Source organism: Megascapheus bottae, chromosome 11 (genome assembly GCF_031878675.1).
Source record: "Megascapheus bottae isolate mThoBot1 chromosome 11, mThoBot2.hap1, whole genome shotgun sequence".
NCBI classification, from domain to species: domain Eukaryota; kingdom Metazoa; phylum Chordata; class Mammalia; order Rodentia; family Geomyidae; genus Megascapheus; species Megascapheus bottae.
The window spans coordinates 64,112,354-64,137,897 of record NC_143519.1 but is presented as its reverse complement, the minus strand read 5'-3'; the positions used below and the strand labels follow the sequence as shown (position 1 = coordinate 64,137,897).

Sequence of the window (25,544 nt, the reverse complement as noted above, 5' to 3'; positions counted from 1 at the left end):
GCACCAAGGGACAGTGAGGATTCCTCTCTCTCATACCCTTCCCTCCCTCTTGGTGGCCCCAGTGCTCCCTGGCTGCTGCCAGTCAGCCATTACAAAACATCTATCAGTCATTGCCTCGTGGGTGGATGTGTGCTCCAGGGTGTGTGATGTAAATGATGCCAATGAGATGGCCCTGGGTTCCACTGCTCTGGTTGAACTTGTCCTTTAAGTTGATTCTAGTTCCCTCCCAGAGACTGCCTTCCCTCCCTAAGTGAGTCCTGCTACATTGGGGTGACACTGAGACCCCACTTGGCCTCTGCTCCTACAATAGGCTACAGGGCTTGCTGTATTGGAGATTCTACAGCAGAGGAAACACCAGCAAAGAGAGAGGGAAAACGCTGAGCACTAGGTGGTTCATGCCTGTAATCCTAGCTATTCAAGAGGCCGAGATCCAAGGATCACCACTGAAAATCAGCCGAGGGAGAGGAAGTCTGTGAAACTTTCATCTTAAATTACCACCAAAACAACCCTGGAAATGGAGCTAAGACTCCACTGTGCCTTGAGCACTAAAGCTCAGGACCAGTTCCCTAGGCCCTGAGTTCAGTCCCTAGGACTAATATTTGCACTTGTCTATGTCATATTCACTTCATATGTCTCCAGAGCTAAGAGGACTTTTACTCCAGGGACTGGGCGTGGCTTCATAGTAGATTACTTGCCTATCAGATTGTGCAAGACCCTGGGTTTGAGCCAGAGTACTAGAAAACAATTTATTCCTTTATTTGTACAATCCTTAAACTAATACATTGTCCTGCGGCTGACAATACTAATAATGTTACCTTTTATAAGTAAAAAATAAAATTGAGATTATTAGGTCAGATTTTCCATTGTTTTCTCTTGATTGCCTAATAATAAGTACCTGTAATAATAATCATAGGAAGAGTTTGGATAATAAACAATTAAATAACAATAAAGAAGGAGGATGGGTGAGAATGATGGCTTTTACCTATTATCCCAGCTACTCGAGAGGTAGAGATTGGGAGAATTGTGGTGTAAAGCCAGTGCACAAGAAGTTCACAAGTACTCATGTCAAAATCAAAGCCAGGTATGGGGTATGTAGCTGTCATTCCAGCTACAGAGGAAGCATAAATAAGAGGATTCCAATTTAGGCTGTCCAGACAAGCCATAAGACTCTATTTAAAATACTAAAGCTAAAAGGACAGGGCTGTGGCTCAGGTGGTGGAGCATTTGCCTAGCAAGCATGAGGTCACGAGTTCAAAGCCTGCTACTACAAGGAAAAAAAGAGGAAGGGAGACTACTGCCACTACATATATCTTATTTGTAAGTGGAGGGTTTAATACAGAAAAAAAAAATGAGTTATAATCAAAGCCATTTCACTAGGCACAAGTAACACTTCTATTTATTCTGTCATTATTGCTTTCAAAATAAAAAGCCATCCCTTTAATAAGTTAAACTAACCAAGCCCTAATATATGCCAAGCACAGTCCTGTCATAATTTGCTAACATGTAACACATGTTTGGTAAAAACAGCACCATTTCAGGAAAGATTTTAGACTGCCTTCTGGGAAATAGCAGAGGGGGCAGGGCGCGCGCAGAGCGGGCAGGGCGCGCGCAGAGCGGGCAGGGCGCGCGCAGAGCGGGCAGGGCGCGCGCAGAGCGGGCAGGGCGCGCGCAGATCGCAGGGGGCGGGGCAACGCCTGCGCCTGCGCGGTGCTGCGGCTGCCTGGCGGCGGCGGCGCGCGCCGCGGGGTGACGACCCGGGAGACAACGGAATCCTCGGGAGCCGCGTCCTTCTGCGCGCGGCCCACCCTCCGATCGCGTGACCAGCCTCTGTGCCGGGAGACGCCCACTTCCGGCCAGCCGGCGGGCGCGGGAAGGGCGTCGCAGGCGCGGTCAGGGAGCAGTTACAATCTCACCCCATCCTGGTGGCGGCCAGCGCCATGCCAAAAAACAAAGGCAAAGGAGGTAAAAACCGGCGCCGAGGGAAGAATGAGAATGAGTCGGAGAAGCGAGAGCTGGTGTTCAAAGAGGATGGCCAGGAGTACGCGCAGGTCATCAAGATGCTGGGAAATGGGCGCTTGGAGGCCATGTGCTTCGATGGCGTGCGGAGGCTGTGCCACATCAGAGGAAAGCTGCGCAAGAAGGTCTGGATAAATACCTCAGACATCATCTTGGTCGGCCTGCGCGATTACCAAGACAACAAAGCCGACGTGATTTTAAAGTACAACGCCGACGAGGCGCGGAGCCTGAAGGCCTACGGAGAGCTTCCCGAGCACGCCAAGATCAACGAAACGGACACGTTCGGCCCTGGGGACGATGACGAGATCCAGTTCGATGACATCGGGGACGATGACGAGGACATTGACGACATCTAGGCCCCACGCAACGACGTCATAGTCCACGCTTTCCAGGGAGTGCTCTTGGCCGTCAGCTGTTAATAGTAAACATGTGTTTTAACTTAAGTATAGTTTGTTGAAACCGATTGGCTTTTGTTTTTCAGAAACAGTTTTAATATTCCTTTGAAAATGTAGGTGCTGAGTTATCGCAACGTGTTAACAGTTCTTGAGATCAAATCATTTATCAGTAAAACACTGAGCTATCCACTTGAAAAAAAAAAAAAACCCACATCTTCTCCTTCTGAGTAGCTTTATTCACAAGAGTGAGCCAAGGGCACCTGGTTCCTAAATTAACTTTACGGGGTTTGAATAATTTTAAAAATTGCTATAGCCCGAAATAAATTATTAGCAATTAACTCTAAAAGAAAGGAAAGACCTGGGGGTTAAATCTTTTAGATCTGTTTTAATATCCAAAGAGGCCATTTATTGTAAGTTAAGGTCTCACTCCTCCTTGATTCTCCAGAACTGTTTGCCTCAATGTACCTAGCTGCTAGAATCACTTAGCAGAATGTCAAATGGTCTAACATATCAGGCTTTGTGGCAGTTCTAGCAGTGAGAAATGCTTTCCTTGGATGATCTTACTCTGAAAGAGGGAGCTGCCACTTTCTATGGAACATAGAAATAAGGAGACTCTCTGACCACAGGACACTCCCAGGACTCTCAGTACATGAGGAGAACCCCCCTAGTTCTAGATGCCCAGAAATTGCAAGAGCACCATTCATCTTTTCTTTCTTTGCTTTTATCTTTTTTATTGAGGCACAGAAGAAAACCAAAAAGTAAGGAAAGCATTCTTAGTATTCCTGACAATCGTCCCTTAGATGTATGTTTAAGAAACTGAAATTTACAGAGAAAAAAAATGGTGTAACACATTGGAATCTTCTAAAGTTGCCTAAGACTTCTGTTACAACTTTAATACTAATAAAATAATCCCTTTGGGCACAAGCCTCTAGTGGTGAGCCAATTACGGAGGAGGGCGACAAGAAATGAAAGACAAGGACTCAGAAGAGCAAGCAGCTTGCTGTGGCAACAACAGGAGCCTGGCTGCTGATCTCTGGATAATTTTTTTTTCCAGGAGGAACCATGGATGTTCCAGCTTCCTTGTCCTTTGTGGCTCAGAATGAGAACATTCATACAACTTTAAGAACTTTAAGGTGGCATTTTATAAAACAACTGTTCTGGGAACTGAAGGGATTACTTGCTTCAATCAAACATTAATTTTAACTGGCAGATTGCTTCTCTTTGAGTAAGAAAAAACCAGAACCACTAAGACTGACAAAAGTGTGAAGCCGATCTTCTGTAGGGTGGAACATGAAAATGTAGATGCTGAGTTCTGTTCATCAGGGATTCAAGTTTGCATTTACCTGAGAGCCAGGCACCTGTGACTCACACCTGTAAGCTGAGATATGAGGTGTTAAGCCAGCCTGAGCAGAAAACCAGACTTTGCTTTCTAATTAACAATAGAAGCTAGAAGTGGAGGTTTAGCTCAACTGGCAAAGCATCTGCCTTGAGTGAAAAAGTCTAAGGGACAATACTTAAACCATGAATTCAAGCCACTAGACACACACACACACACAAGTTGAGGGGGGAGAAAGGAAGGAAGGAAAGAGGAAAAGGAAGAGAGAAAGAAGGAATGAAGAAAGGGGAAGCAACATTTTAAACAGTTATCCAGGATCATAGATAAGAAGAAAAGCCAAGAATTTTCTCATGTGCCACAGCCTGCAATTCATGTGACCCCAATGGCCAAACTGAAGTTTCTCAGTCTAAATGGAGAACAATAAATCCTATTGCTGTTGAGTCTACATAGAAACCTGCTACGGAATGAGCTTACCATGAGTTATTCTGCCCAGTTCATCATATTTCTTCCTTCTAAGGTGTCAGTGACTAAAGGAAGCCACACTTTCTGTAGAAGGTAGAGATGAGATTCCTCATAATGCAGAGGACATTTTCACTTCAGATGAAAGCAGCAGAAAGCCCAAACTCAGAGATGGAATCACAAATGCACATTGTTCAGCAGTAGTCTGTCCTGATGTCTGTTCTTCTGATGTGCATTCTCAAAGAGTAACTATGTCTTGTCAGTACTGATTCAGGTAAGAACATTATTTCCTTGGATTTACACTAATAAAAAGGTACCTTTTTGTTTTTAGAGATCTAGACTCAGTAAATAGTTTTTAAGTCCTGATCAAAATAGACTTTTCAAGTCTAACAAGTCAAAACAAGACTTCTAATCCCAAAAAGGAAATCTGATCCTGTTAATTAAAGACATTTATTATGGACAAGATAAAAAGGAAATGAGTAGCCAGAATAGAAAGCACTGATTATTTGAAAAGCCAGAGCCACTGAAAGGATTGCCCCTTGAAACAAAGGTTGTCAAAAGTTCAGTTCACCCATCCAGAAGCATTGTGTCCATTATTGTGAACCACATGGAGCCCTAGGAAAACTAAAGAGAGGTAGCAAGTGTTCCTCCTCCTTTACAGCTAGGGTTCTCCTTTACAGGTACATTAACTTATGTCTGTCCACCTCCAGGAATTCTAAGGGCAAATGTGAGAGTAGGCCAGCTATTCATCCTGACTGATCATAATCAGAAATGTTACCTCAGGGCACTTGTGGCTCACGCCTGTAATCCTAGCTACTCAGGAGGCTGAGATCTGAGGATGGCAGTTCAAAGCTTGCCCAGGGACAAAAAGTCCATGAGACTTATCCAGAAAACCGGAAGTGGTGCTTTGGCTCAAGTGGTAGAGCGCTAGCCTTGTGTTGAAGAGCTCAGGGACAACGCCCAGGCCCAGAGTTCAAGTCCCATGACCAACAAAAGAAAAAGGGAAAAAAATGTTACAAACCACTATGTTTTACAGATCAATAGCTCTTTGCTGTCAAGAGGTAGCTTAGGGGCCAGGAGTTTGGCCTAGTGGTAGAGTGCTTGCCTAGCATACACACAGACCTGGGTTCAATTCCTAGGTACCACATACATAGAAAAGGCCGGGAGAGGTGCTGCGGCTCAAGTAGTAGAGCACTAGCCTTGAGAAAGTCCAAGGACAGTGCTCAGGCCCTGAGCTTAAGTCCCAGGACTGGCAAAAAAAAAAAAAAAAAAAAAAAAAAAGCTTAGAAATATTCATGACCCTGCTAATTGAAACCCCTCCACAAACTATCATTGTAGGGTTAACTTTTACTGGTTTTGAACTTCCTTTGTTGGGCTTAGGATTGAATCTTGGGCCTTGCACATACTAGGTAACTATAAATAAATGGGAATCACACAATTTGAATAAAAAAGAGAGAAGGGAAAGGAAGAGGGAAGGGGAAGGGGAAGGGAAGACAGTTACTAAAATCACGTCTTTGAGACCCTGCCTTTCTTCTCTAGGCTCAATATTACATTGACTTTTTGCCAAAACATTTGAATTCATTTAATCTAATATGAGCTCTTGCCTCTTGTCTGATAAGGAAATTTAGACTCCCTAACTTTGTGTTGGCAATTAGCAAGAAAGGAATATAAGATACAGAAAAACTAGAAGGTTTAAGATCTGCTGTGATTTACATAAGAAAAGCTCTAAATCTTTCTTATTACCCTCTTGGGAGAATTCTAGATGAACAGTCTATTTGTAACCTGGGACTAAAAGGTTTGCCTGAAAATGTACTCTAAATGTAATTGTGGTTTTCTTGTGTGTGTTTAGTCCATTAAGTATTGAACTCTGCCCTTACAATTCCAGAACACACCTGGCCAGCTACTTGCAGCTAATTGGTGGGTTGGTTTCCCCCACACACACACACCACCCCATATTTGAGCTGATTTTATGCATGCCTAAATTGGTGTGGCTAATTTAAATTTTGCTTATCAATAAGTGTCTGTGTTTGTGTGAATATCTTAAGGGTAACTCTTGCAATTGTAGAATAAAGGGGCTGTTATCTCTTCTTCACATATACACACATACACTTTTATCTTCTGCTGCCTCTTCTAAAAAGTAGTTACACAAAAATGCTTTTCTCAAGCCTGAATAAAACACAAAAGAGTTAAATTTCAATACTTAGAACTAAAGAAGGTCATTTTTAAATCAAGCCATATGAAACTACCTAATTCATGTGGATGGGTGATCTTATCTGTATAATTCTGTTAAATTTAGTCTTACCTTTCTTTTACAGTATATTGGGGTCTATTAACTAATGTGTTTCTGTGAACTGTTAAAACAGCTGAGATTACTTTTCTCCTAGAAAGTAATTCTAATTGACATTTGCAATTCCATATGCAAACCTAGGTCAAAATTTAATATACTGATCAGAAGTCTATGGTTACCCTATAATCCTATGTATTCAGGAAACTGGAATCTGAAGATTATCATTCAAAGCAGGGCTGAGTGGAAAAATCCACAAGACACTATCTCCAATTACCCAGGGGAAAAAAAAAAAAAAAACTGACTAAAGGTGTGTTAAGGAAACAGCCATGAGCAAGAGCATAAGGCCCTGAGTTCAAGCCTCTGATATTTGACACACATAAAAAATTAATACATTGGGACCAGGAGTTTGACCTAGTGGTAGAATGTTTGCTTAGCATGCACAAAGACCCGGGTTCGATTCCTCAGTACCACATATACATAGAAAAAGCCATAAATGGTGCTGTGGCTCAAGTGGTAGAGCTCTAGCCTTGAGAAAGCCCAAGGACAGTGCTCAGGCCCTGAGTTCAAGCCCCAGAACTGGCAAAAAAAATTCTTTTTAATTAATACATTGATGTAAAACTAAAAGTTCATTTGTACTGGTCCTGGGGCTTAAACTCAAGGCTTGGGCACTATCTCTTACATATAAAAATATAGAATTGTCAATAAAACTTTTAGAATTTCTGCTGTTTGTAATCAGTGTACCTCCCATGGGGAAAACGTGGCATGTAGGCTGGCCTGCTATTTAAAACCTGGCATTCAGTGTCTTGACTAAGTGAGCATTATTGTGTATATTGAGATGCCTTGTGTATCAGTAAATGAGTCTATTTGTGACTGGTAGCACTGTCCCCTAGACTTGTAGGATTTTTGTTAGCACTGTGTACCTATTATCTTGCCTAGCCAAAGATACTAAATGCTACTTCAAAGGTAGAAGCTAAATTAATGTAAATTTATAAATTATAAAGCAATACTAGATATATTTATGTCCCCCAAATGCATTTCTTTCTAAACTCCAGAGTTTATGAGATCTTGGTGCCAGACTTTTGCAGATTTGTGCTCATGTGTGTTGTCACTATTACCTTTAAGAAAGGGTAATTAGAAATATCCAAACATTATGTTCGAGCAGTGCCACTCTAATGAGCAGTCATCTAGAAATTGCATCTGTAAACAAACCCATTCTATCTTGCTTACACTTTTTATCCTTTTTGTTTTTTCTGGTGGAACGCGTTTGAATTCGGAGTTTCACAGTTGCTAGCCAAATGGTCTATCACTGAGCAATAGCTCCAGTCCTTTTTTTCTCACCAGTTATTTTTGAGGTTGTCTCACTCCATGTCTAGCACCACTGTCCTCCTGTTTTATACTCCCCATCATAATTCTGATGAGCAATACTGCTACCACACCCAGCTTCTTCTGCTGAGATGAAGTCTAGCAGACTTTTCTGTGTAGTTTGGCCTGGAACAATAATCCTTCTGATCTTAGCCTCCTGATAGCTGGGATAACATGAATGTGCCATTGCACTCAGCTATTGGTTAAGAAGAAACTTGATAAACATTTGGCTTTGGCTGCCCTGGCATCAGCTGCCCAAGTTGCTAGAATTATAGACTTTGTGTCCCCAGTGCCCAACTATGCTTAAAAGAAAATTAAATGCCGGGTCAGGGGTTTGGCCTAGAGGTAGAGTGCTTGCCTAGCATGCACAAAGCTCTGGGTTCGATTCCTTGGTACCACATACAAAGAAAAAGCCAGAAATGGTGCTGTGGTCAAGTGGTAGAGCTCAAGCCTTGAGAAAGCCCAAGGACAATGTGCAGGCCCTGAGTTCAAGCCCCAGACTGACAAAAAACAAAAACAAAACAAAGTTTAAAAAAAAAGAAAGAAAATTAAATGAGGAATTATATATAAAAGTAATCTGCTGGGTGAGTTTGGCCTAGTGGTAGTGTGCTTGCCTAGCATACATGAAGCCATGGGTTTGAGTCCTCAGTACCACATACATAGAAAAAGTCAGAAGTGGTGCTGTGGCTCAAGTAGTAGAGTGCTAGGCTTGAGAAAGCTCAAGGACAGCTCCCAGGCCCTGAGTTCAAGCCCCAGGACTAGCAAAAAAAAAAGTAACCTGCTATAAAATCTATATATACACATACATATATATATAAAACACTGTCATAACTGAGTATAACATATAAATACATTATATAGGTATGTATGTATATATCACATTATATATTATATACAATATACATATATAATATATGTATATAATATATGATATATATTATTGGATTAAAATGACTTACTGTATTGCATAAAAAGAATGACCTGGCCAGGCACAATAGCTCACACCTGTAATCCTAGCTACTCAGGAGGCAGAGATATGAGGATCACAGTTAAAATCCAGCCCAGGCACTAAAGTCTATGAGACTCTTATCTCCAATTAATCACCAGAAAATGGGAAGTGGGGCTGTGACTCAAGGGTTAGGGTGGTAACCTTGAGCTGAAGAGCTCAGGGACATCACCCAGGCCCAGAGTTTAAGTCCCAGTACCGACAAAAAAAGGGAAAAAAAGAATGACTTCTTTTATTATATATAATACAAGATACTATATATTATATAGCTGTTGTATTATATCTAATATAATATGATACAATGTATTATGAACATATAATATACATGTTATGTACAATATAGTATATCACAAAATATTCCATATACTATGTAATATACATTATAATACAATGTTATACATTATAATATACATTACATTATATTACATTATAATGTATACTATACATCATGATTAATGGAATTAATTGTAATATATAATATAGCATGTAATGCACATTACAATGTTATATATCATATAATATGTTATATAATATATTATATACATTATATTATAGATTATAAAAATGTCATAATTATATAATATATTAATATAATTTATTATGCTATATGATTATACTATTATATAATTATCAATTATGTGATTGATGTATAATTATGTTAAATATAAGATATAAGATACAATATATCATAAAATTATAATACATAAACATAATATCCAATTATATATTAGATATTAACATTATATAGTTGATGGTCTAATTATTTAATAAAATATATGGCAAATATTATATAATATAAACATTATATAGTGTATCATATTGTATTACACATGATACAATAGGTCACTCTTTATATTGATATTTAAAAGGTGTCTCTAAAAGGATAAGGACAGGGGTAACAATGTTGAAGATGTAATGTAGCCACTACCTTATGAATGCAACTGTAACCCCTCTATAGATCATCCTGAAAATAAAATTAAAAAGAAAAAGAAGATAAGGAAAGCTGATATAATGCTGTCTAATATTATTTTATGAACATCTATATGTTATATAACTAGAATATTTTTGTCAGTTGCTCAATTTTTTTCATGTATTTTTATTGCAATTAATAGAGGGATTACAGTTATATTTGCCAGATAGAACGTGCATTACTTCACACACATGATACCCCTTCTCATGTTTTTGTCCCCACTTCCCTCCCTCCACGCCCTCCCAAATCATCTTGTTTTCCTCCTTCCCTTTCCTATTTCAAATAAACAAGTAAATGTATATACAATATACCAGATAACAAGGTAAGATACTGTAACAATATGAGATAACCAAGGGACAACAAAAGAGATGAGAAATAACATAGTACATTAAGAACAACAATCACACATTATAGAGCTCTTGTTTCCATATCCTGGAGGTACTTTCATTTAGCCTTATCCTATATGGCCTATGTATCTAGGTTTTGAGCTATTGTAATCCTCTGTTAGGAGAGTCCAAGGTTACTACTAATTATTACAAATGAGGGAAAACATTGAGCCTATGTTCCTTTGCGTCTGGCTTACTTCACTTAATATGATTTTTTCTGTCTTTCCATTTCCTTCCAAATCATTCTTTCTGATGGCAGCATAAAACTCCATTGTGTACAAATACCACATCTCGTTGATCCACTCATCAGTTGAGGGGCATCTGGGTTGGTTCCACATCTTTGCTATGGTAAATAGTGCTGTAATGAACATCGTTGTGCTAGTGGATTTAGTATGTCATTTCTGGATGACTGGGTAAATGCCAAGTAGTGGAATTGCTGGATCATAGAGGCAATTGCTCAATTTTTTTGTTTTATTCATTTATTTTCTGATGCTAGGGATTGAATTTGAGACCTAGGCCACACCACTACTCCTGATTTAACTGGCTAAAAAATAAGAGTCTCATAGACTTTTATGCCGACACTGGCTTCAAACCTTCATCCTCAGATTACAGCCTCCTGAGTAGCTAGAATTCTATAAGTGAGCCACCAGTGCATGGCCACATTCACATTTTTACCTTTTGGGGCTAGAATGGAGTCACCTCACCTATCAGGAACCAAGGCAGGGAAAAATTATTCTTTTGATTCAAGATGGCTCAGTATTTCAGGTAACATCAGTGTTCTGTCACGAAGGAAGAAGAAGATGATAGGTAGCATGATAGACTTTTACAAGAACCTGCTCTCCAACTTGAAGTTGCTACCTAGATGCGAGGTGGTTTAGCCCCCAAAAGAATAACGTGTTGCCTCAGTCCTTATTGTGATCACATGTAGCACTGTCCTCTACCTCCCCAGTTGAACTTGAGCCTGGAGTGAGGATTGGATGAGGTGCAGAGCACACTGAGAATCCAGTCATGCCCTGAATCCCCGCCACCCACCATCAGGATGTGTGTCCTTCTAGATCTTGATCGTGGCCAAGTCCATCCCTGGAGTGATGATCAAAACAAACCCAGCTGGGCTGGAAGTTTGGCCTAGTGATAGAGTGCTTGCCTAGCATGCACGAAGACCTGGGTTCGATTCCTCGGTACTACATACATAGAAAAAAGCCAGAAGTGGTGCTGAGGCTCAAGTGGTAGAGCTCTAGCCTTGAGAAAGCCCAAGGACAGTGTACAGACCCTGAGCTCAAGCCCAGGACTAGCAAAAAAACAAAACCTGCCCACCTTCCACATCTCTCCTGTAGTGTGTGCCACACAGCTTCACAGCACCCAGGGTAACAGGAGCACTTGGGCCCCAACTCCCTGAAAGTGGGAGAAAAAAAGGGCCTCTCTCCAAGCCAAGGCATTCTGTCTCCAAACCTGAGCTATCTTATGCATGCATCATGCAGAGATGTTTCCTTCAGAATGAATACCAAAGTCAGGAAGCAAACAATCACATTTGGGTCAAGAAAATGTAACTCATTATTTGTACAACTCAAAATGAAGCAATGAAAAAGAGTAATTTCAAGTCCAGTGCCGGTGGCACACAACTGTAATTCCAGCTACTCAGGAGGCTGAGATCTGAGGAGCATAGTTTGAAGCTAGCACAGGCAGGAAAGTCCATGAAACAATTACCTCCAGGGAACCACTTTAAAGGTGGAAGTAAAGGCATGGCTCAAAGCAATAGAGCACCAGCAGACAGCAGAAAGGGCTAAGGGAGAATACCCAGACCCTGAGTCCAAGCACCAGTCCTGGGAACCCCCCCCCCAAAAAAAAACTCTTCGAGCAGTTTTCCAGCTTGCTAAACTAATGGCTGGTCCCTGGTCTAAGACCCGTGTGTTTCTGTGTGACATGGAGGTCCCTGCTCCATTCAAGTCATTCTGAGTCCCAAGATCATCTTCCTCTTACCACTGTGTGGAAACAGTTGAATTACACAGATTAGAGTAAGTTCAAGAAGAGGGAAAGTACTGTTTAGGAGGGGGTTCGTTTCATAGACGAGGCTCTTGGCTTCCTAACTTTCTAGGTGTCCCCTGTAGCATGCAGCAATGGAGACATCCTCCTCGGGGTTACCTAGCCTGTTGGGGGTGCTGCATTCCTGTGCCTAGGTAGAACATCTGACAATTGCTGGCAGAGGCATCCTGAGCTGCTGTTTACTGTCTGTCTGCTCTTCAGATATTGTTTGTAGGTAGTAAATCAAGTACTGTTGGCGTCCAATAATGAAAATTTATGCATTCAAGAAGACATTCTCCTTTTATTTACAGGGTCTCATGCCAACATTCCTGTTAAAAGTTTTTGCCTTTCAACTCTGCACATAATACTTGTTAGTCCATTGTCTTCATAATTTCTGTTCAGGAGAAAGTTCTGCCTGGATGGGTTTTTCTGAGTCTAGTTCAATATCAGCACCCCCAGACACATGTGGGCATGAGAACTTGCCATATGGCTTATGAGACTGAGGGTCTGAATTTGTTATGAATTAAAATACAAACCAGGCACTCATGGCTCATGCTTGAAGCTATCTAGGAAGCTTGAGATCTAAGGATCTCAGTTCAAAGCATGCCTGCGTAGGAAAATGCATATGTGCCCTATCTCCACTTAATCAGCAAAAAGCCAGAAGTAGAGCTGTGACTTAGCAGTAGAACAGAATCCTTGAAAAAAAAAATTAAAGAAAAAAAAAAACAACTAAGGGACAGCCCCCAGGCCTTGAGTTCAAGCCCAACTACCTACACAAAAAGGAAAAAATAGATAGATAGGTAGGTAGATAGATGGATAGATAGATAGATCTGATAAGATGTGATATAGAACAGATGGAGAAAATCAAAAGAATCTCTAGCTGATTGAGGAAACCAGTAAGAGCTGGTGAACTTTGATTGTATTGTCACTATCATCGCAGTACATCCCAGAGGACAAGGGCCTGGGAATCCAGTGCACTGCTCCTACAGCTCCTGGAGATGATACTCAGGCAAAGTTCTCTTTGTTTTCTTTTTTCCTTCTCTGTGTGTGTGTACTGAGCCTTGAACTCAGGGCCTGGGTGGTGGCCCCTAGCTTCTTCACTCCACGTGGACACTCTACCACTTGAATCACAGCACTGCGTTTAGGTGTTTTGGAGAGTTCACGGCCTTGTCTTCCCTGGAGGCTTTGGACTTCATCCTCAGTTCTTAGACCCTTGAATAACTAGAATTGCAGTTATGACTCACCAGCTCCTGGATTGATTTTTTTTTCCAGTCCTGGGGCTTGAACTCTGAACCTAGGCAGTGTCCTTGAGCTTCTTTTGCTCTACTACTTGAGTTACATGTAGCACCACTTCTAGCTTTTTTGAGTAGTTTATTGGAGATAAGAGTCCTACAGAGTTTCCTGCCAGGCCTGGCTTCTGATCAAGACCCTCAGATCTTAGCCTCCAAAGTAATTAGGATTATAGTCATGAGCCAGCTGGGCTGGGCTTCAGGCTAAAGACATGGCTCTATGATAGAGTGCTTGCCTTGCAAGCAGAAACCTTGAGTTGGAACCCCAGCCCAGGCTGGCCTCAAACTGTAGATCCTCCTGCCTCTCTCCTGCTGGCAGTGCCAGTATGTAATACCATACTCAACAGAATCAAAGCTTTTCTGAGGGAAACACTGAAAATTTCATGAAAATACAAAAGGCAAGATTATATCAGCCCCTAAATAGAATTGTACCATGTCTTAAAGAGACATCTTTGGAGCTTTTATATGCAGTGAGAACAGAACTTTTCATTAATCTACACATGAAATAAATGGGAAAAAATGATTCTGTGTCTTCTTAGGAGAACTCCATGATGTAAAGGCAAAAAAATTCACATTTTGGTATTTAATTTAAATAATAGCTCTCAAAACTTTGGGTCCTGTGACCTTTGGCCAATCATTTAACAACTCCAAATTCTCAGTTTATCTGTAAAATGAGAATAATAATTCTACCTCAAAGGATTGTTGCAAAGATTAAATAAGTTAATGATTAATAAGTGTCAACAACAGTAAACATTCAATAAATGGTAGCTATTTTTATTTAGTCATTACCCTCCATGAAGCTGTGAACTAATTAAATGTTGAGAGGTTTGGAGGTGTTTTCTGGATACTCATTAAACACTACTATTCTTAGTTTGAACATTTAAAGACAGCCAAAGAAGACTTGCTAATACTTTCCATTGTTCATTCATGATTTTTATCTCCCAGCTGGGTTTCTATGAGATCTCCTTTTGCTTACTGGGTCAGCAAAGCAAGTGTCTAACTTAGATGCAAATAATCATAGAGCTTAGAGAGTCATTTGAAAGGTAAAGTGTGAAGGCTTTTATAAACACAGATGTTGCCAACATTCTTTGAGAACTAGGTCGTAAATTTGTGTGTGTGTGTGTGTGTGTGGTGGGAGTTTCTGGGACTTGAACTCAGGGCCTCACACTCTCACTTTTTTTTTTTGCTCATGGCTGGTGCTCTACCAGTTGAGCCACAACTCTTACTTTTGGATTTTTGCTGGTTAATTGGAGATAAGAGTCTCTTCATTTTGTGTGCCTGGGCTGACTTTGAACCACAGTCCTCAGATCTCAGCTTCCTGCACAGGATTACAGGTATAACCACTGGTACTCAGCAACTACCTATGTTTCAAGGACTATACCAAGAACTGAATCTAATTTTTTCATAGATTTGATTTTCAAAAACCAAGTCAGAGGTCATTCTTGGGTTTTTCTTTTAGAATAAGGGAATATTTTGAAGAGATAGTCTGATACTAAAACATATACTAAACATATCAAGGTAGATAGTTGATTATCATCATATAGTACACATTATATATGCTACAGAAAAAATACTAATCACTGAACAGTCTAAAGCCTGCATATGCATGCACACTTAAACAAGTGTGCATGTTACATACCTTCCCTGCTGTTTCTGAATGTTATATGTAGGAACAAAGTGGAGATGAGCAGCTATAGAACAGTTCTAAAAGTTTAGTGAAAATGTTTAAATCTCTCACTAAGATCTCTCATGGAACCTAGGGATTCCTGGGTGCTCGTGTGTGTGTGTGTGTGTGTGTGTGTGTGTGTGTGTGTGTATACTGGTACCAGTAAGCACAATCTCTAATCAAGGGCCATACATTCAGACAGCAGAGAGAGGCCAGCAGATAGATATCCAGTGATAAGAAAATGCCCATACTGTGCAGTCTGAACCTAGAAATGGCCCACACAGACCACATCAAAATTAAACTATGGAGAATCTTAGAAGTTTGTTTTTTATTTAATTCCTTTTCCAAGGCTTTCCTTGGAAACATAACAATGACAGAAAATAAAACAAAACAGATGGGGGGTGGATAGTTCAGTCAATGGTTAAATACTTGCCTAGCACATGCCAGACTCAGGTTCAATCCCCAGAACCTGAAAGGAAAAAAAAAAAATCAGATGAGCGGGGTGAGGTGGCTCATGTTTATAATCCTAGCTACTCAGGAGGCTGAGATCTAAGGATCGTGGTTCAAAGCCAGCCCAGGCACTACAAAGCCATGAGACTTATCTCTAATTAACCACAAGAAAACCGGAAGTGGTGCTGTGGCTCAAGATGTAGGGCAGTAGCCTTGAGCTGAAGAGCTCAGGGACAGTGTCCAGGCCCAGAGTTTAAGCCCCAGGACCCACAAAAGAAAAAAAAATTACATGAAAGTTCTACTTGAGTCGGGTACCGGTGACTCACATTTGTAATCCAAAGTAGTAAGTACTTCAGGGGGCTAAAATCTGAGGGTCTACGCTTGAAGACAGCCTACGCTTCAAATATGTGGATTTTTATTTCCAGTTAACCACTCTAAAGCTGGAAATAGATCTATGTTAGAGTACTGGCCATGAACAAGAGCATGAGTACCTGATTTCAAACTGCAGTACCAACACACACACACACACAGCCTTGATCTCTAGGTACTTTCTTTCTCTGAGCTCTTCAGCTTAAGGCTGGTGCTCCACCACTTTGAACCACAGTTCCACTTCCAGTTTTCTGTTAATTGGAGGAAAGAATCTCATGGACTTCCATCTCTGGGCTGGCTTTGAACCACAGTCCTCAGATCTCAGCCTCCTGAGTAGCTAGGATTACAGGCATAAGCCACAGCAACCAGCACACAAAAATATTTCTTATAATTTCTTGTTAAAACTTGAAGTTTTAAATAGTTTTAAATTTGGTAGTAATCGTCTCAGAAGCAATCCTGAGAATGTTATTTGTTTGTATAATTTGTTCTGTTGGTAGGAGTTATCTTGGAATTGTTTGGGAAAGTAGTTTCTACTTGTTTTATTTTTATTATTTTAGAATAATAAGTGGCAGTTGGCAACAAATAATGTCAGATGCATTCCAGTCCTGTAGTGAAGTTTTCAAACAGATTAACCTGAACATCTCTACTGGGAACAAGGAAGAGGAAAAAAACAAACAAACCAATCCTTTGCATTTTTTGCCAAAGTCCAGCATTCAAGAGAAACTTCCTCCCCTGGCCTATATCTGCTGATTGGTAATGTGTCATTCAGTTAGACCCAAAACAAAATAAGCATTGTTCTGAATCTAGCCTTGATAACATCCCCAAGAAAGTGAGCAAAGGAGAAAAGCTGATCCTGGTCAATGCTGTCATTTGAGTTTAAAAAAAAAAAAATCACTGTGACTTTAAAGGAACATCTTCAGTTTCCAAGGCTGTGCTTGAGGTTTCTTAAGGAAGCTTAAAATTTTCCATTGGGCTCAATTGTGAGTACCAAGTCTATTCACTGCCCAGTGTGCTTCCCAACTCAGCTGCCCAGGACACTGCAGACACACTTCCACCTTCCAGCCACCCACCACGCACAGTCATCAGAATTATTCTCCATTTCTCCCATGCTCTTAATTCTCCACAGCAGCACTCTGGGTTCAGACAGTCAACACTGAGTCTGCTAGGCTGCTAAGAATGGGCCCTCTATGCAGAAGGCTCTTTTAATTTTTATTTTATTGTCAGGGTGATGTATAGAGGGGTTACAGTTACATTCATTAGGTAGTGGGTACATTACTTCTTGAACATTGTTACCCCTTCCCGTGTTTTTCTCCCACTTTCCCTCCACCCACCCCTGGCTCTTTTACTTATTTTTTAATATATTTTATTGTAATTAATACAAGGGTTACATTATATTCACCAGATAGAAGGTGCATTACTTCACAAATATTGATACCCTTTCTCATGTTTTTGTCCCCATTTCCCTTCCCCCACCCTCTCCTCTCATCTTGTTTTCCCCCTTCCCTATCCTATTTCAAATAAACCAAATAAACATATATACAGTATATCAGATAACAAGGTAAGGTACATTAAGGACAACAATCACACATTATATGGCTCTTGTTTCTATATCCTGGAGGTCCTTTCATTTAGCCTCATCCTATATGGCCTTACGCATCTAGGTTTTGCCCTATTGTAAACCTCTGCTAGTAGAGCCCAAGGATTCTACTGATTATGACAAATGAGGGAAACCGTTGAGCCTATGTTCCTTTGAGTCTGGCTTACTTCACTTAATATGATTTTTTCTAAGTCTTTCCATTTTCTTCCAGATGGGGCGATGTTGTTCTCTCTCACATCAGCATAGAATTCCATTGTGTATAAATACCACATCTAGTTGATCCACTCATCAACTGGGGGGCATCTGGATCCTCAGATCTCGGCCTTCCAAGTAGCTAGGATGCCAGGTGTGAGTCGCCAGCACCTGGCTGACAGATCACTTTTGAGGGTGATGTGAAGATGCTTTTCTACGAAGACAGACATGAAATTACCTCTGCTTGAAGCTACTATATGGAAGAGGAAGGTCTAAGCCAAGAAATAGGAAAAGGTGTGGAGCACAGAGAGGAGAAACGTGAGCACAGCATGACTGATCGGGATCAGACCTGAAGCACCTGGCTGGCCTGGAGCAGGAAAGAGAGGGAGACTGCTATAGTGACCTTACAGAATATTCTGGAAAACAGTATTTTCACAGTCTCCATTCTTGTCACAAAACTCTAAAGTCACAGGGTTTCAGTTTAGAACACAAAATTCGTAGAGCTCCATTTGCTCGTTGTCCGCCGGAACCTTCCAGCATGGGACAGTCATCATTCATAGCTGGAGCCTGTCAAATCCCTGCAGAGTGAATAAAAGAATGATTACTGGCATGCTTATTTCAAAAAAATTCCTCCAGTAAGTAATAAATGACCAGCTGTCTAATTATACATAACTCCTGTGCTGTGAAAAATGCACAGAACATGTTTTCACATAACTGATTCTTTAAACAGGAGAAGCTGAAAGCAGCCACATGCAAGAACTATTATTCCAGAATAACCATGAATCTATTGTGTGGAATAAGAAGCAGAAATAATAAGGAGCAGAGTGCTAGCGGCTCACACCCATAATCCTAACTACTCAGGAGGATCTGAGGATTACAGTTAAACCAGCCCAGGCAAACACATCTAAAAGACTTTCATCTCCAATTGACCAGTAAAAACCCAGAAGGGGGGCCGGGAGTTTGGCCTAGAGGTAGAGTGCTTGCTTAGCATGCACAAAGACCCAGGTTCAATTCCTCGGTATCACATAGAAAAAAGCTGGAAGTGGTGCTGAAGCTCAAGTGGTAGAGCCTTGAGAAAGTCCAAGGATAGTGCTCAGGCCCTGAGCTCAAGCCCAGGACTGGCAAAAACAAAAGAAAACAAAACAAAACAAAAAAACAAGGGAGGGGTGGGCCTCAAATGGTAAAGCACCAGCCTTAAGCAGAAAGTTAAGGGAGGCCCTTAACTTAGTTAACTTAGGCCCTAAGTTCAAGTCCCAGTACCTGCACACAAAAAAAAGAAAGAAAGGAAAAGAGATGGGAATGGGAGGGGAAGGGAAGACAAAAGAGGGCAGTAGGAGAAGGGAGGAGAGAAGAGAAGGAAGGGGAGAGGAGGAAGGAAGAGGAGAGCAGAGGGGATGGGAAAGGAGGAGAGAGGAGGGAGGGAGAGGAGATGGGGAAAAGGGAAGAGGGGAAGGGAGGCCAGGAGGCCATGGGAAAACAATGTTGAAACTGTGCAAGCAACAGAAATGAAGCTGTTAATACAGATCCTGTGTGGGGAAAGATGCTTCTGGAAGAACCTGGCACTAGGGGCCAGGAGATAAATGAAAGAAAAGCTGCACAAACATGCTGAGGAAGAAAACAATTTGAAGATAAGAGGTTTTCATTTCAAAGCTTCCCTCTTTCCCAACATTTCTCTGAAGTAGAGTTTGAAAAGAAAGCAAAAACCCGTGTACCTCAGCACAGCAGGGACGGTGAGCATTGATGCCGAGCTCAAAATGACTTGTGGAGCTTCACCAAGCCAGCCACCTGCCCATAGTCACCAGCTGCCTCTGCTGTCCCCAAAGCTGCCTGTGCAAGTCTCCAAGCACAACAGTTCTTAGGGGTGACACTGATAAAAGGACTTGCACACCCTTGAAGGGTCCCCCCAAGGACCACAATCACATTGCACCTGTGTGTGTAGACAGCACCGATGAACCACACCACAAAATAACAAGCCTGATCTCATCCGTGTGACCATGGGGAATTTACCCCTCACATTGTTTAACCAAACCTGATGACATTCAGCTGTTGCTAAAGACCAACTCCACACCCCCTGGAAAGCTTTGTCCACAAGGATCAGTGCCAGTAGATACCCAAGGAGCTGGCTCCACTTCTGATGGCTGATAGAACCTAGAGCGAGTCACTTTCCCGCTCTGTAGTGTGTTATTCTTAGGAGGAAGGGTTATAATTAAATAGACAGTGTTAAACACTTTATACACTGTAAACAGATATTAACACCAGCTTTAAAAATAGACAATCACGACAGAAGACCAAAAAGATAGAGCCATGTGCCCATTGCTTGAACTTGACTTGACCTTGCTTAGATCAACAAAATATAGCAGAAATGCAGCTGTACAAGCTCCACGCTTACACTTAGGATTCTGCTCCTACCTGAAATGCTCAAGCTAAATTCCAAGAGCTAAGAGACTATGAGGGCGAAATCGCACACATCCGGCTTCCAGCTAAACACAGATGTACAGATAATTCCTCAGGAAAGCCTGACCAATCCACATTCTTATGAAAAAGAAGAAACCATTTGGGGTTCTTTGGTTGTGGTTGTTTTTGTTGTTTGCTGGTCCTGGGGCTTGAACTCAGGACCTGGGTGTCGTCCCTGAGTTTCTTCTACTCAAGGCTAGTGCTCTACCATTAGAGCCACGTGATACTTCTGGCCTTTTCTAAGTAGTTTATTGGAGATAAGAGTCTCATGGTCGGGGGAGAGAAATAGGTACCAAGACATGTGAAAGGGTATCAATGTATGTGAATTAATGCACCTTCTATCTGGCAAATATCATGTAACCCTTTTACTAATTACAATAAAAAATTAAAAAATTAAAAAAAAGAGTCTCATAGTCTTTCCTTCTTAGGCTGGCTTTGAACTGCAATCTTCAGGTCTCTACCTCCTCAATAGCTAGGATACTGTTGAGTTTTTTTTAAGAAGTATTAGATACCCAACAACAGGTAATTTAAACAATGGCTTTAAAAGAAAGATTCTAGAATAGTTTCTATTGATGGCAAAACCCTTTGCCTAATGCAGTAGGGGCTCTGAAGAGATCAGTCAGCATTCAAACCACTTGTGTACTCCTTTGAATGTATGTGGATACACAATCGCTCTTGTCTCAGGGGGTAAAGACAGAAGGGATAATAATCCCATCCTTATTTTGCTTCACTCATTTTCAGAATCTCTCAATATAGTTATTCAGCACACACAGAGGGGAGGGAATGAGAATGGACTTGGGAATCTGAACCAAACGTATGTTTATCCCCCAAAAGATGGTGAGCTTTTATGCCCAGATGTCTCTCTGTGGAGAGCAGAGAGAAGTGGCATCACATCTACTGTAGTACCACCAGCTAAAAAAGGGTTATCTCTGCTATGGGATGGTATGTCCATTTTTTAATACCTTGATCCCCAGCACATGGCTTGGGTGATAGAACATTTAAGAAATGCAGCCAGTAGTAGAAATGAATTTGTTCAAAATAAATTATACATCTATGGAACTATCACAAAAAATTCCTTATAAAACATATACTAATTTTTAAAAATTGAGTGCTGGTAGCTCATCGCTATAATCCTAGCTACTCAGGAGGCTGAGACCTGAGGATCAAGGTTCAATGTCAGCCCAAGCAGCAAAATCCATAAGATTCTCATCTCCGATTAGCCATCAAAATTCTTGGAGGTGTGGCTCCAGTGGTAAAGAATCAGCCTTGAGCATAAAACGTGCAAGAACAGTGCCCAGACCTGAGTTCAAGCCCCACTACTGGCTCACACACGCACAAAAAAAAAAATCTTACAGTCATGAGTGTATGTCCTTGAAGAGATATTGGAGCCATAGGTCCTTTTTCTATCTTCCTTTCTTTTGATTTTTGGCCATGAGAACAGTTTGCCACAAACTCCTTGATGTGTTATCTCACCACCATCTTAGAAGCATTGGGGCTTTCATGAAATAAAACCTCTGAAACTGTGAGCTGAAATAAACCTTTCTTCTTTATAAGCTTCTTGGCTTGGTATTTGCTATGGTAATGGAAAGCTGTCTGTCTGCCCCTTGGTTCTTTCCTTAGATTTTCCATTACACTTGCCACCTAGCTCATGTTTTCTGCCCATCTCAGGTGGTCAGCCCCTGTCACTCTCTGCTGTATATAATTCTACTGATGACATGCTGAGGAAATTACATGTGTGGTAGGAAATGCCAAGGAATTTCTCAAATTCCACTTTCCCAGACAAAGCTGGTGCACTGAACAGTCTAATATAACCGGGAAGCTGCCAGTGAGGTATGCTTCAAAGAAATTGAGCTCAAGGTAGAGTGTTCTATTGTCATGCATGCACACTTTGGGAAATATGCAGCACCAGCTTGCTAATAAACAAACTACTATCCTGAGAGTAAAAAAACTCCCAAAAGGTACAGCCTCTTAGGATTGTAATCCTTATTTTCATACATGTTTCCTCCCATCTGTGCATAGGTCCATTCTGCATCACAGGTAAGAGAAAAAGAATTCATAATTGGAATTATTTTATACAGATGTCATTGGAGCCGAATTCATCCTCACAGTAAGTGGAGCCTGGCCCTGAATTTCAGAGAACTCAGAAGGCTCAGAATGCAATGTCCTTAGAAGAGACTAAAGTTATTCTCAGGGAACCCCGAGTTGGTCCTCAAGAGACTGAGCTATTGTAAGGGTGAGCTGACCCCTGAGTATCCATTGGCCGTGTGATCTCTTGGCTTTGCACACAATCTCATCTTTGTGATGCCATCTGCCATGTGATCCTCATCACGGTGGGGCTAGCACAAGAGCTATGCCCTTGAGCCTCCAAAACTATGAGCTAAGTAAACTTAGTTTATTTGCATGTGTGTGTACTGGTACTAGGGTTTGAACTCAGAACCTCATGCTCTTACTTGCCTTTTGTGCTCAAGATTGGCTCTCTACAACTTGAGCCATACCTCCACTTCTGACTTTTTACTAATTGAAGATGAGAATCTGTCTGATTTGTCTGCCTACGCTGTTTTTGAACCCTGATCCACAGATCTCAGCCTCCTAAGTAGCCAGGATTACAGATGTAAGCCACTATACTCAACTAATGTTTTGTTTTCTGTGTCTTTTGTTTTGAACAGGTTGAAGACATTTAAACCAGTGCCAGTAGGTCTGGCATAGAAGTTTAACACGTTGGGCATCGCAGGGCACTAGTTTATCTTGGATCCTTGGAGAATGTACCTAATGCTGTAGATACTTCCTCTAGAAAAATGCACATGAGTACATGGACACAGCTTCTTGCTGTACTTCATGGAGCTCATGTACCACCAGAAACTCTTCTCTCTCGGACTATTCCAGATCAAGAATTCCTTCCATGATAAAGTGGATCCTCCCCCTAAGACCCGTTGTCCTAACTGAACTCTGCTTTACTAGAGGTTCATCTTAGGCAAATAATTTATGAGTTTCTGTTTCAACTCAGAGTTGGGTGTTGCAACTTTTGTATTTCAAAGATTGTTGTAAAGCTTGAAATAAAATTGAGAAGATACCTGTGATATCACCTGACTTGCTTCCAAATCAGAATGGCTGAAGAAATTGTTGAAATGTGCCAGTAAGTTATAATGAAGCATTAACTTCTAAGAATAGAGTGTACATGTTATGTCAAAAAGCCACTTTAGGGCTGGGAGTTTGGCCTAGCATGCTCGAAGACATGGGTTCAATTCCTCGGTACCACATACATATAAAAAAAAAGCCAGAAGTGGTGCTGTGGCTCAAGTAGTAGAGGCAACCTTGAGAAAACCCAAGGGCAGTGCTCAGGCCCTGAACCCACTCCCAGGACTGGCAAAAAAAAAGCCACTTTAATTACAGGCCATAATGTTCATAAGTCATAGAAAAACAAATAGGCTAGAGTTGACCCTCATGTCTACATGCAACCAACATGGACCAGAAAATCTGATAAGGCAGGTGGCTCACACCTGTAATGCTAGCTACTCAGGAGACTGAGCTCTGAGGATTGCAGTTCAAAGCCAGCCCAGGCAGACAGATTTGAGAAACAACCAGCAAAACACTGAAAGTGAAACAGTGACTCAAGTGGTAGAGCACAAGCCTTGAGTGAAAAAGCCAACCTAGAGAGTAAGGCCCTGAGTTCAAGCTCCAGTAGTGGCACCAAAAAAAAAAGTGCCTTATTAGTTTGTGTGATATGAAAAAGATAAAATGTAAAGACTTTTTCTTGTCACTATTCCAAGAGCCACATAATATACCTACTTATACAGCATTTTGAATTTTTCAGGTATAATCTAGGATTATTTTAAAGTAGTGAGGAGGATATGATTCAGTTCTTTGCAAAGAATGCTCTGTGTGTGTGTGTTCCAGTAGTGGGGCTTGAACTCAGGGCCTCATGCTCTCACTCAGCTTTTCTAATCAAGACCAGCACTTTGTCAATTAATCCACACTTTCACTTCTGGCTAATTGGAGATAAGAGTCTAGCTGATTTTCCCATCTTGCCTGGCTTTGAACCTTGATCATCAGAGTAGCTAAGATTAGAGGCACCTGCTACCAGCACCTGACTTAAGACTATGTCATTTTGTATGAGGGACTTCAGCTTCTACAGCTTTGGGTATCCACATGAAGGTAATGGGGGGGGGTGCTTGGAACAGGTGCCCCATGGATCCTCAGGGATGACTGTACCTAGAAGAACGGGGGCCTAGAAAAACAGCAGTTCATCCCAACTGTGCCAGGATGGTGGTAAAGGACAGAACTGACAGGTGAGTTGGTGTCCCTTGATCTTTCAGGGTACTCAACTGTGGGGATAAAATAAAACAATATTATCAGGTACTGGTGGCTCACATCTATAATCCTTGCTACTCAGGAGGCTGAGATCGAAGGATTACAATTCAAAGCTATCCTGGGCAAGAAAGCTGTAACACTCATATCTCCAATTAACCACCAACAAAGATGGAAGCAGAGTTGTGACTCACATGGTAGAGACACAAAAACTTAGGGGCAATATCCCAAACCCTGAGTTCAAATCCCAGAACCAGCACCACAAAAAAATAAAGAAAATAAAACTATCACCACTAAGGTGACATTGGACTATTTTATAGGCATTATGGCAACCCGCCAAGTAGTCAACATTCCTGTGTTCTCAGCCCATTTAAGCATCCTCTCTGACTTCCAACTTATTGCCTCACATTTTTTTGCATTTACATTTCTTCTCTTAGGAAGCCATAATCTGCTATTCACTCCATGTACATGAGGCAATTACTACCTATGAAGAGACTTTCATTATCATATATGTTGCTTTTTATTCATATCCCTGTCTTCCCAAATTAATGCACAATGCTCTTGAAGTTGGAAGAGCATGGCTCCAAACACCATGCCCAGTGGCAGTGGCAGACTGTCTTCACATTGACTGCTGCCCACGGATCTTTATCACAAAACATTATAATCAGTGTTAGGCAAGGAAAGCACTCCAGTATAACTGGCTTCCTCCTCCTCAAAGAGCTTGAAGTTTTGCCAGGTGCTGGTAGCTTGTGCCTATAATCCTAGCTATTCAGGGTGATGAGATCTGAGACTCTGAGCTCAAAGCCAGTCCTGGCCATAAAATCTATGAGACTTTTATCTCTAATTAATCTCCAAAACCCCAGCTGTGCTCGAGTGAGAGAGCACTGGCCTTCAGTGAAAAAGGAAAAGGAGAGTACCCAGGCCCTGAATTCAAGCACACACGCATACCAGCTTGAAGAAACACTGAAAACACAAGAGACCAGCCC

General features: G+C 41.3%; 1 protein-coding gene and 1 long non-coding RNA gene across 2 annotated transcripts; both read left to right on the top strand.

The window, feature by feature from the left end:
- The first annotated feature begins 1,780 nt into the window (after positions 1 to 1,780).
- On the top strand, positions 1,781 to 2,627 carry LOC150057298 (eukaryotic translation initiation factor 1A). The gene has a single exon (XM_090342440.1). It carries the CDS (start codon positions 1,938 to 1,940, stop codon positions 2,370 to 2,372), a length of 435 nt encoding a protein of 144 aa, XP_090198566.1. The 5' UTR covers positions 1,781 to 1,937; the 3' UTR covers positions 2,373 to 2,627.
- Positions 2,628 to 2,633: 6 nt separating this feature from the next.
- Positions 2,634 to 23,330, top strand: LOC150057297 (uncharacterized). The gene is made up of 2 exons (XR_016537175.1): positions 2,634 to 4,480; positions 22,920 to 23,330. It is a non-coding gene; the product is annotated as an uncharacterized LOC150057297 (long non-coding RNA).
- The last annotated feature ends 2,214 nt before the right edge of the window (positions 23,331 to 25,544 follow it).